Here is a 13023-nt window from a genome sequence, read left to right on the forward strand (position 1 = left end):
ACACCATTATTTTCAGGGATACTATAACGAATTTAATAGAAATATTTTAAAGTAACATGGTTGAAATATTTCTTTAGTGTTGACTATTTTACCAACTAGCACAAATTGTAAGCATACATTTTCTGTGTTTTAACAAGGTACACAGGATATCAAATTTATTGTACTTTATTTCTGACCATTCTATGTACAAATTGCCCAACTCATAGTGTTAGATGTTCTGTTTGATTTTAACAGCAATGTAATTAGATTAGTAAAAAATATTTACATTACAATGTGGCTTATTCATGTAATACCTTAGTCACAAATATCTAAAAACCCATTTAAATGATTTGGACTTTAAACTTTGTGGATTTGACTATGGCTCACATAATAAGTAGGTACTAGAGGTCGTCCAGTGGTCGAAACTCGACCAAAAATATTTAATGTACAGACTTCTTTATTTTCATTCCACACTTTGAATAAAACATGTGATTGGAGTTTCTTCCATTTGTTTTGATTTTCTGTTTATATTTCGTTGTTATTTCGTCACCAGCATGGCAACTCATAATATCCATGTTAAATTTTTCAAAATTGTAAATTCATTTTTTGTGCTTATTTTTGAGCCTATTTTAATTTATAAAGGGATTCTGCACACCTACAGGAAAATAGCTTTCTAACAGTATGCGTAGATTTTCCCTACGATGCACACGAGCTGAGAAAAAAGGTTTTAAAGAAACATGCTTGCCTATTAATATATAGATAGATCCCTGATGTTGAAACCAGTTTTAGAATGAAAACGAACCTTGTTACATCTATCTGATTGAGTGAACTGTTGTAAAATATAATTTTCTTTTCTACAAACCAACTTTTTTACTATGTTAAACAAAAAGGGTAACTAGCATAAACTAGATACAACTAACTTTCATGTCTGCTCCAACTATCAGTACGACAAACTTATAATGAGAAAATTGAACTCCAATAGTAGCTCACCATATGAGAAACTCTTTCAAATTATACAAAACTGACTTGATGGGCCTACAGTGTTGGTCCTATTATATTTTTAGGTCTATTTCAGATTCCAAAGTTCAAAAAGTAAGACCTTTTGTTCCCACTCAGGTACATTTAACAATGGTTTAACACACTCACTCCCGGAGGAGGAGTGTGACGGCCGGTACTTAACCTGTTAACAGACTCACTCCCGTATGTATCGAGACTCTACATACAGAGCAGTGTGTCCGTAGGCAGCGCCACCAGCGTTGCTATGCAGTACCCCAGTATCCACTGTACCAAGACAATTATTCTGCACTGGGTAAAAAAATTCCTTTTCATCCCAAGTGAACTATGTTAAACCTTTGCTATAGTAATTTAACCAATAAGGGTAAGTGTTTTTTTGGAAAGCAGTATAATGAAGAAAACCAGGTCAAAGGGGGATTTTTGTGTCAACCGTGTCCCCACTAATACACTGTTGCCAGACGTTTCGTCCCTACTGTGAAGAGGTGGTTGATGACCTAAAACACCACAATGAACACTCATGACAGCTGCCGCAAAAGCTTATGTAAGAAGAAAACCAAGTGTCATACAGAAAATATAGCTGCATCATGCGCATGGTCAAAAAATCATGATTTCAGCAGAGACATTCTGCATTAGGAAACACTGTTGACCACCTAATAAACAATGGACAGCTGAGGTGCATGTTGACAGTATGGGTGAATGTATTGCGATTTGCACATTATTTCAGAAATCTTTTCAGATGGATTTTTTTTTTTCAAAAATTAGATTTTCCATAATTTTTTTTGTAAATAACATAAGTTACAATAACTTTTGAACCGTTATTTATATTTTCTCAGAAATGGGAGCTGTACCATTTTGTTCAGAATTTAAAGGACTATTGCATTCTAAATGTTTATTAAAACTATTCAGGCTATTTTTGACAAAATTTAATTTTTCTGTCACTTTATGTGAAATCACCAATAAAAATCAAAATTTCAGTAAAAGGAATAAAAAGCTTGGAGATGCTATGGATTAGTATTTAGTACATACGTACCAAATTTAATAAAAATCGGACCACAGGTGTGGTCTGTAGCTCTGTACACATACACATATACAGACAGACATCACTTTGAAAACCTCTTTTTTGTGTCCAGTGGGACCTAAAACGGAGATCCACTCAAAACTCACTCGAAAATTTTAACGAAAACAATACTTTCTCCATATACTATGGTATAGGGGGAGAAAGTAAAAATCATAGTTTTTCTAATAGGTTGGTTAACTATGGTGGCCAGATATAAGGGACTCTTCAGTAGGCCTACTTTGTGTCTACCAAAAACAATTTTAAAACAATTTGTTTGATTGTGTTGATGAGTGGAAACATGATCAAATACAAAAAGGCATATTAAACTAATTGAATATTTCAAAGTTTAAGTTTTTGGGTGGATAGAACAAAGGCATTAAAAGACTAAAAAACCTTATGAAACCTTAGGACAATCACAATTTCAAAAAGGAAAACACAAACACTAGTAGTTTGCTTCATAATAAATTATTTATTCATTGCTTGTTCACAATATAAACAAACTGAAACAACTACTTAGGAACCAATAAGAAAATAAACAATTACCTGTGAAATTCGCAAAGCCTAAGTTGGCACAACGTAAAACCCAACACATTTATTTGCTTAACTAAATATTTAGGACTGATTTTACTTATAATTTTGAGAACCCCCTGAAAATACACAGAAATAACACCAGAATTATAAAGGAAAGCATACGATATCAAATCATTTTTTATGAAGTAGCAATGGGTTCACATCCAATATACAGTTTCTTTGACATTGGTAAATGAATATACATTTTTAGGGGGGGGGGGGGGCACGGAAAATAGGTTATCATATTTTAAATACAGTATACAGTATTGAGAATTTCAGTTTTTTTTATTAATTAGAATTTTCCTTATTCATCATCTCATTCTTAATGCGCAGAAGGCAGCCTCCCACTAATCGCCCCTGATTTTGAACTAAATCTTATGTAAAATAAATTCAAGCCAACATTTATTTTAGAGTCATTTTGTTTTTATGTGGAATGTTTGTAGTGATTTCGTAAGGAATACAATGGGTCGAGTTTTACAAAATTAAATTATCATTCTGAGACATAGAAATACCAAGACCAAAATTCAAAGTAATTATACTGTTTGGTTCTGTGACAATCGGAACACAAATGGGTCTAACCAGGAGATCTTTACTGTCCAATCCGTTGAAGGAACAAAAGAATAATGTACTTTGGCTTCTTACTAGAGCTAAAGAATAGGTGTAATTTTAAGTTTCAACAATTAATTTGCAATGAACCAACTGCTAATAAATTCTAATAACTCAAATTTATTTTATTAACTCTAAAAAACACTTTACCAGGACAGTACAACCCCGCTAATCCGTCACCTACGAGACTGGAATCTGGGTCTGTGAAAAGATGGGATTATCCGTAAAAAAGCATGTTCAGGATTAATCCGCGATTGCGGTTGACGATTATGATGTTTCCATTACCGCAGGTATGAGTTTGTCATGTTTGCAGATAATAAGGATTAAGTTTCCGTTATTGGGGAGACGAAGATGATGTTCCAGCGAGTTTAGAAAATGTTCAGTATTTTGAAGAGATCGCGAAGACAATTGACCACAAGATTGTTATGTGATCATGGAAGACGATGATAATGTTTCTATTATTGCAAAGGGTATCTTAGATTTTGTCGCGATAGGGGGGATGACGATAATGTTTCCTTGGTCACGGAAGATGCTGATGATGTTACTGCTAAATATATTCAAGGGTTTGCCCCAATCACGGGAAACGATGATGATGTTTCCATGACCGCGGAGGACAAACAAGATTTTTGCCCCGATTTCAGGAGACAGTGATGATGTTTAAACAACAATAGAAAATGATCACAATATTACCGTGATAACATCATCATGGGCGATGGCACCGTCGCATTGGCCAGGAGTCGGACTATCCAAGATAAAATTAGCGGGGTTCTATCGTAATAATACCAATACACCAAAAATGTCTTGAATTCTTATTTAAAAACACAAACACACTAATAGAAACTGGAGGTAATATCATATTTTGTCATGAAGTCAATTTTTACATAAATTATTCTTAATGAAAACAAGTACAAAATAATGAATACTTTCTGATTGGAAGACAAATATTTTTTTTCAAGCTGCATATGAAGCAAATAATTTGAAATTTGAACAAATGTAAAAAATATAATTCATTAATCAACACAAATTTATTCCTTAAGTACAAAAAATTATCTTATACATAAATTATGTACAACAAATGACAGAAAATAAAGCTAACTCTAATGAAGTTTACAATATGGCACATATTGAAAATATAAAATTCTTTACAACTTGACATTTTGCAAGGATTTTGTGACCACAAATGTAACACAAATAAAGATAAGTGCCAACTCGAGTAAAGAGCAAATAAAAGTTACTGAACACAATATTAATATTAACAATATTCACAACCATTTGAAGTCAATAATAATGAGACTCATCCCAATGAATTGAAAGAAGTTAAAAGTTCCTAAATATCAAGATTCAATCTTTTCAGTTGTTTTGTTATTGTTAAAATTTATTCCACAAGCAAGTCTTGACATTTCACAGTAAGAGTTAATAAAATACAAAAAAAAAATAAAACCACAACTTTTCAAAAGAAAATGATTTATTGGATAATTTTTTTAAATCCTTTTGGTATTGGGATTTAATTTGGGAAGAAAAGATTATACAACTGACTCACGGAATAAAATTACAGACAGCAGACAGACACAAAGAATCATTAGATAAACTTAATATTGAACTTTTTCCTAAAGCTTATTACTGACTGGGAAAGAATGTAATATGTTTCTAAACCACTAACTGTAAAACTAACAGTTGGTTGTGCCCTAACATTAAATCTGGGTATAAAATAGCTTTTAAGTGCCTTCCAAAGTGATATTGATAATAATACTGAATATAATTTCTACCAAAACTTTTCTAGGTTAAAAAAATTTAGAATAACATTTTTCTAAATTTTTTTTTTAATTCCCCTTTCATCCTCAACAAATGGTTTGTGTTCTTACTTATATCCGTAATATTGCTGTGATTTTATCTCAGTTTTAACTTCCTGTATTCTAAATTGTGTAACAGTATGAATGACTAATTTTTCCAAGTGAACAAGCTTATTGAACTTTGAACTTCTTTCTAGTCTTCCTACCAAGTTAATGATATTCATATTGATTTGTACTTTTATAAAGATCAGAATTCAATAAAGGAAATTGGAGGTTCTAGATCTGAAAAAACCTAAGATAATAGTTTACTTCAGATAAATACTATTAGAACTCCAAAAATAAATTGGAAAAGCAAAAAAAGTTACAACTAAAACTATGCTATTTTAGAAACACTATTCAGAAAGTAATTTTTACAAAAATAAATACATTACCTCACTAATTTAGAATGACTAGATTATTAACTCTTAATGAGTTTCCCATCATTTCTGTACATCTATTCCATCCTGGTTACTAGTTCATTCCAATCCCAAATTGGAGCACTAAGAAATAACGTCTTGGACAAAAACTCTTTTTAGTACTTCTGGAAAATTTAAATTCATGAAAAGAAAAATTATTAATTATTAGTGTTGTCAACAAAACAAGAAAGTATCCTTCATACTAGATTATGGTTGACTCCAATCCTAAATAGCAAAAATCTAAAAGTAACATTTTATGTAAGATTATAGTGGTAAAAATACCGACTAATAATTATCCTAACAGAACTCATGTTGCAAAAACTAAGTATTTAGGTATGTTTTCATGTCAAACAACAAACACTACGTAAAACTACAAGAGACATTTACAAACCTCAGTTCAGCTTAGGACCATCCGACTGATTAGTGTTTCCAAGATTGCATTTTCACTCGATCGTCTACCTTGTCAACAAACAATGCCATTCGAACGTCAACATCAAAGAAATTTTACATCAATAATAAAACCGAGAAGGTACGATACGTCTATGAAGTATGTGATTTCTAAGGAATTTGTGCTGTATAAAAAGAGAGAAGTGCAGATGGCCGGCCTAGCCGCAACCACCGTTGTAACGCTTGGTGCGCAGCGCACGTGGCGATATACCCATCTTGAGGGAGCGCATGGCCATCGCGCGGTTGAAGTGGCGGTGGGCCTTCACCTCGGCAAACTCCGAGTCGAGGTTGGAATCACACGACGACACCACCGTTATCAACACGCCCAGCACCTGTGATTAAATAAAATTGCAATTAAATTTGACTTAATGCAGACAAATTTTGGACAAAGATTAGTAAAGGAGGGTTGAATGAAAGAAATGAAAGAAGAAAACTCTTTTAACCGACTTCCCATTACCAACAAAAGGAGGAGGTTCTCAATTTGTTTGTGGCAATGTCTTTATTTCTATGGATATTCACCAATTTCTCTGCGATTCTTTTACCGATCAGCATGGTTCCACCACCAAAATAACTAGGAGAGTTCCCCTTTGGTACCATATATAACATTATTTTTAAGTGTAATATTTGTTTTGGTGAAAAATACTAAAAACCTCAAACAGGCCTATTCAACATTTTTTTTTTATTTGTGCAGATAAGCCAATCTATTACAGGGTGTTTTTTTTAAACTTGCTTCTTTATTTACAGTAGACTCCCTCTTATCCGGACATCGGTTTAGCCGGAATACACTCGGTGGAAATAGCATCTCTTTAACCGGACTAGATCGGCAGGAAGTGGGCGGTACTGAAACGACCGTTCTCGTGGGAAAGATTTGAGACCAGTGATCACGTGTCTAAATACAATGCTCTGTTAAATTTAAGTCAAATAAGCATTTAAACATTGTTTTTGGGGACATCGGTTTAACTGGAAAACCCGTTATCCGGACTGGCCTCAGTCCCGAGGAGTCCCGATAAGAGGGGGTCTACTGTATGTAAAAACTGCAATAAATAAAAATATGTGACGTAGGGGCCACAATTGTTGTGAATTTAATGCGAAGTCTCATATACCCCCTACCCTTAGCTTACATTTTTTAAATTGCAAGGTACCCCTTTTGACATATCATGACATATATGTGAGGGCATGAAAAAAGAAAAAGAATGGTGCAAACTAGAGATCTCTACGTCAATCCTATCAAAAGTTATGGCAGTTCAAAATTTGAATTTTTTGCCCCTTTTTTTTAAGAAAAACACATTTTTTTAAACGGCTGTGTCTCGAAAACATTAAGAACTAGCAAAGATTTGAAAGAATTTTCATGGTCAGGAATTAAATTTTCTACAAAACACTCTTAAGCGTTTTCCAGAAATCTCACTTCTTCACCTTCAAAAATCGCCCTACTTCTAAAACTTGTAAAATTTCTCGGATTTTTTCCTTTTTTTTTATTGAACAAGCATGCCAGCTAGTCACACCTTGGGAAAATGCTAGGACATAGGCTCTAACTTTAAACAGCATTACTTCATTCTAGAAGCCTATCACTTAGATAAAATCCATTGGTGATTGGCGGGATTTGAAGCCAAAACAATTTCAGTTACTCACCAGGAAGATGATGATGAGGACAGTGTAGATGTGTATGTTGTTGTCAGGAAGAGCTTCCATGTCTCGCAGTGTTGCCAGTGCGGGCTCAAACTCCGGCCGCAGCTCCAAGCAGTGACGCAGATGTAGCGTGGCCTCCTGGTAGTGTCCATAAGCCTGCAACACACAAACCAGAGTTTGAAAATGGGAAATGCAGTTGCCTTGCAATAGTAAAGAGGAACGTTCCTTAGCTTTGTGGTAATACGTAAAATAATAGGCCTACTACCGGTATTATTTTTGTCACCTACTACTTCTTCGTCCATTATGTTTTAGCCGGTCCCTGTTAATTGGAAGACACGAGTGTTATTTCACCTGCTCTCCAACAGTTCAAATGACGCCAAAGGTCACAATAGACCAACAGATGGAGCAGGCTTATCCAACTAAAACTAGCAAGCGAAGTTCAGTTGGCCATATTGCGGTAGGATAGAAGAGCAAATTGTTGTTGGTAATAGTGCAAAAACTTATTTCTCTATTTCCAAGACAGTGTATGTACAGCGTTCTATCAAAATAAAATTCAAGGACAATTCCAGGTTTCCCAGGTTCAAAATTTTAACTTTTCAGAGGGCAAAACTGGAACGTGATATTTGTTTGCAATAGTTACTCGCGATCACGATTTTCATCTAGGCTACGCAAAACAACAAAAATCATAGATTTCGGTCTGATTTTTAGTGATTATTGGAATATTCAAGTTTCTGTTCCCGTTTTATTTTACAAAAATCACGCTCAATTCACAGATTTTTCCTGCTCATCAAAACTCACGGACAATTCCCGGTTTTTGAGGTTGGCTGGACACCCACCCGGAAAGGACTCAGCATACAGCCTACTTAGAGTAAAAGGTATTTGTTTGAAATTTTGTAAGATTTAAGTTAAATAATTCTTTGTCACTATTAGTTCTAATTAAAAGGTTAAAACTAATATTTTCTATTTTAAATATTTAAATAAATTTGGTAGGTACTTTTAATGAGTTTTGAAATATGACATGAAAAGTTTGTTGGCCATTTTTCTTTATTTTTTTTTGTCTGGTAAGTTAAAAACGGTAGATTTTGTAGGCTAGCTGAAGAATGTAAGGTTCCAAGTCATATTTTTTAAACTTATAGCTGATGTAGTTTGGCTTATATAAGAAGGGTTTCCCGTTACTTTTATTCTTTTCAGATTGACGCTTGTGATAGGAAGACACAATCAGCTGAATCATTGGGTTGTTCAAAAAGTTCAGATGACTTAACGAATTAATTATTAAGGTATTCTATGTAGCTTATTGCCAAGGTATAATAGGTGACACATTAGTAATATTATTATTTACATCCCATTATGTTAAATTACACTCACTTCCAAAACTGAGTTAGATCAATCAGTCTTTTGGATAAATTTAGTATCATACACAAGGCACCACTTGCCCTACACCACAGAAAACATACTACCGGTACTAAGTTATAACCCAGAATGCCAACCGCATGGTAAAAAGCGTTAAGTACTTTGAGAGAGCTTTGCCTGTCAGTTTGTAGGCAGCGCCACCAGCGCTGCAATGCACTCAGCATAACAACGCTGGTGGCGCTGCCTACGAATTGACAGGCAAAGCTCTCTCAAAGTACTTAACGATTTTTACCACGCGGTTGGCATTCTGGGTTATAGTAGTATGTTTTCTGTGCCTACACTCAAGATGCATTAAGTAAGTTACTAACCATAAAATACCTTAGGCCTACTAATGAGTGCCTCTGCGCAGTGGTGGTGAATAGGAAGGACATTAGGGGTAGGGGATACATCTATAAGTTGATGTAATGTTTACTCCATAAGACAACCTCATGCCTTTTTTGTGGATTCCCCCCTTACCACATGTATGGTCAATCGCTGCCTCTGCGTCTGCCTATACAAGTAAAACACTGGAGACAAATCATCCATATATGGAAGTAAGATTGAGTAGGGAGTTTAACAGATTTTACTCACCTTAAAAATTTCGCCCAAGGTGAAATACTGCTGCCAGGCGCTCTTATCTGGGGGCTGAACCTCCAGAGACCGGCGAGTAAGGTAGATGGCATCATCCAAGTACTGCAGGTTAAACATGACTCGCGCTAGGTTCAACAACACCTGTAACCAACCAACAGTTAGGCTAATTATCAACATTACCCTCTGTTTCTTCAAACAGTATCTTTCTTGATAAAAGTCAATAGAGATTAGCTTTGGGTGAACAGTAGACTCCCCTTCTTCACACATTTTGGAACTGGACTCTAGTTTTGACTAAGTAAGGTCTTAACCCTAGCAGTTTGGCCAATGTTAGAAATGGGGAATGGCCAACCCATTTTGGCGATTTTTCAGACCTTTTTTTTTTCAATTCGTTAAAATTCAACCGTACAAGTAAACCTAGCCAACCTCATATTCATTTTGTTCGGAAAGAACTGAAGAATCTAGAAATAGTAATATAATAATGATTTAGGCAGTGTGTTTTTTCGGTTAAGTGAAAAAAATAAAGAAAGTTAGATTTGTTTTTTTTCAAAAGCAGCCTCGGTAATTTTTTTTCAATATTTTGTTCTGAATATCACTACCACAATGAAGATAAAATCAATGGCTATTGAGTGGTACCACCCGCAACATCCCAGACGAAAATTACCCGAGCAGGGTAGGCTAATTCCCAAGAGTCAGCTGCAAAAGTCATGCCGCGCCAAAAATTCATTTGATTTCTAATCGTTGTGACATTTTTATATAGGCTACATGCTACAGGGTTTGTTTAACTTATGTAATAAAATGAAAATTTAGAATGTGATCTTTCGTATGGTTTAACCCTCCGAGTGTTATTTGTCGATGCTTCGACACATAACACACTTTGTGTAGTGTTTTGTGTCGATGCATCGACTCACAAACACTGTTTACGGCGAAGGCTCTATGACTGACAAAATCGGATTGAACTGGATCGAGTTAGGTATCATTTAATTTGGCAGATTCAGAGCTTTCTCCGGAGGTCTGTCTCTAAGCGCTTTTCATTTTAGTTTCGAAAATATTGTAGCAGACAGCTGACGTGCGTATTTGTAAACAGCTTGTGTTTTATTACGTTTATCATTGTTTTAGTGTTAAAAATCAAAAGTAGTGATATACGTGGTGCATTATAAGAAGATTTAAGTGATTTTGAAGGGCTGGTTGATGATCCTGAAGAAGTAGGTAGTGATATTGATGTAAATTATCAGCCAGATTCCTAGCTATGGTTAGGCTATGCATTCTTAGCTAAACGCTATGTACTGAAATCTGTTTCTTGCCCATAACTTAAATTTATTTGCAAATCTACTTCCTTATATTATTATATATTTGTAATCCTCACAAAATTTAGAACAAAGTGGCTATTTTCAAATATTTATAGGCCTATAATTTATACAATTTCATTGAGCGCAAACTTTTTTTTTTTAATTTTCCAACATTTTTTTTTTACCTAAAAAATTTTTTTTAAACAAATGTTCCTTAAATGTTTTATGTATAATATTGAAGCCCATGATTTTCCAAACAAAATGGTATATAGAACAGTATAATTAACATTGTTTTCAAGCTTCTCAGATCCGTTTTAATAAAACCTTGCAAATGAGCAAAAAATAGGCAGACATTAAGGCCAAAACAAGAGACACTCGGAGGGTTAAATAGGCCTATTGTTCTCATCTGAGTTGATTATAAGTGTTTTTTTACCTTTAAAATAATTTCCACCCATACCATCACGTCCGTATCACGTGATGGTGGCCATTCTAAGCATCAATGGCGAACCATCACCCCGTGAACGTTGGCCACTGCTAGGGTTAATCATCAGAAACTAACCGAAAAAATTGGTAGGCCTATGTTACAAAAGGACACATTATGTGTAGGCCTACTAGATGAGTAAACTACTGACACAATAAAGGACTGCATCAATAGCCACAACGTATTGAAGTGATGCTAACTTAGCCAGAGGTGTAGTGGTTTAGTTAGCGTCTCCAAATTTGGTGCAGGAAGGAGGAGTTCAATTTTCGACATATACTTGCCACTTCCAATCTAGCTTGGGTGAGGAATTTGAAATCTGCTCAAAGATACCTGAGATTCAGGCTATACACTTTCACATTAAAAGATCTAGGCTAATAAGTTAGCTTAACTGTGGTTTGTAGGCTTCCTAGTTTTACCGTACCTACAAGAATATTTAATTAAACACTTAAGTTAACTTAAGCCTACCTCGGCATTATGGGGTGACACAGCAAGTGCACGCCTAAAACACTCAATTGATTTGGTCGTGTCTCCCTTGATTCTGAAGAAGTTTCCAATCTGGTTATACAGCTGGACTGATTTTGGTTTCTCTCTCTTTGCCTTTTTCAGTCTCCTCTCCAATCCTTCAATGTCTAGTTCTGCGTTGCGCTTCTTGAAGATCAATGCTACCTGAGGTTCAGGAACATTTGGGTGGTTCATGCGATTTGCGATACCAACCAAATTGTCATAATATGTGAAGTTGACAGTTTTCCCACAATCCAATATCTCGTCGTCAATATCTGATTCTTGACGGTGTGATGTTTTATTAACCTCTGCGTCATATGGGTCAGACCTGAAAGTTAAAAAAGAACTTTGTGATTAAGTCTGAAAGGCGTAAAATTCCCAACCAGATTTTTTAAGACTTAAAAATATAACTTAAGGAATAAAATAATAGCCTAGGCTAGTAGATTAAGTTAGAACTAGTTTCTGTTTTGTAGTTAACTTCTAAGTCAAGCTTCATAAGAGCCTAAGTTAGATCCTAAGACAAGTTATCATTTTTTTTTCAAAATTTGTCAGCCTTGGTCCTGTCCTGTCTGTAGGATAGGTCTAACTTATACTATCAAATCTAGGGCCTCTGTTCATTTCAAAACACTAACAAAAGGATTGCACTTAGCCTAGGCCTAGGTAAGTTAATTGATTAGCCTATGAATGTAAGTTAAGTTAAATTATTCTGAGTTCTGTCATTTGTAAGGTTATTGAAATTATACTAGGTATACATTTATGAATCTTCTAGAATTCTGGGAAGTAAGCACCTAGGCCTAGGACCCATCAAAATTATATCTGGGTTTTTTCTGGGCTAGACTTACCTATTCGACGAGGAGTTTATTGACTGGCAATCCGTACAATAATTTTCGGAGCTTCTCTTGGTCCAACTCTTCCCGTAATGAACAGTAGATGTAATAATATTGAATATAGGATCGTCGTTGTCATCGTTTGGCAAAACAGAAGTAACAACACTAGGGAACTGGTTGACTTCTATTATTTTCCCGTCCTCAACATTCAATTTCCAAAATGTTGATGTTCGGGAATTTGTTTGAAGTATATGAAACGTCAAAATATAAAGCGCCATGTACGTAATACATGGCGATTCACTCATTTTTACGTTTAAATAACCACTTTAAATTTGGAAGAACACTGGAACATTGCACTATCACACTGACAAAATAGCAATCAATTTCCTCCTCTCCCTCTCACC

At 34.9% G+C, this 13023-nt stretch overlaps 1 protein-coding gene across 1 annotated transcript; it reads right to left on the bottom strand.

Moving 5' to 3' along the window:
* Positions 1 to 2499: 2499 nt before the first annotated feature.
* LOC129002857 (uncharacterized) lies at positions 2500 to 13023 on the bottom strand. The gene is made up of 5 exons (XM_054430953.1): positions 12635 to 13023; positions 11757 to 12120; positions 9525 to 9665; positions 7548 to 7700; positions 2500 to 6250 (listed from the first exon to the last, which is right to left on the bottom strand). Exons 1-5 carry the CDS (start codon positions 12922 to 12924, stop codon positions 6077 to 6079), a joined length of 1122 nt encoding a protein of 373 aa, XP_054286928.1. The 5' UTR covers positions 12925 to 13023; the 3' UTR covers positions 2500 to 6076.

The sequence above is a fragment of the Macrosteles quadrilineatus genome, unplaced genomic scaffold (genome assembly GCF_028750875.1).
Source record: "Macrosteles quadrilineatus isolate MER2022 unplaced genomic scaffold, UCM_ALF_1.0 Scaffold_9__3_contigs__length_116548681, whole genome shotgun sequence".
Lineage (NCBI taxonomy): Eukaryota > Metazoa > Arthropoda > Insecta > Hemiptera > Cicadellidae > Macrosteles > Macrosteles quadrilineatus.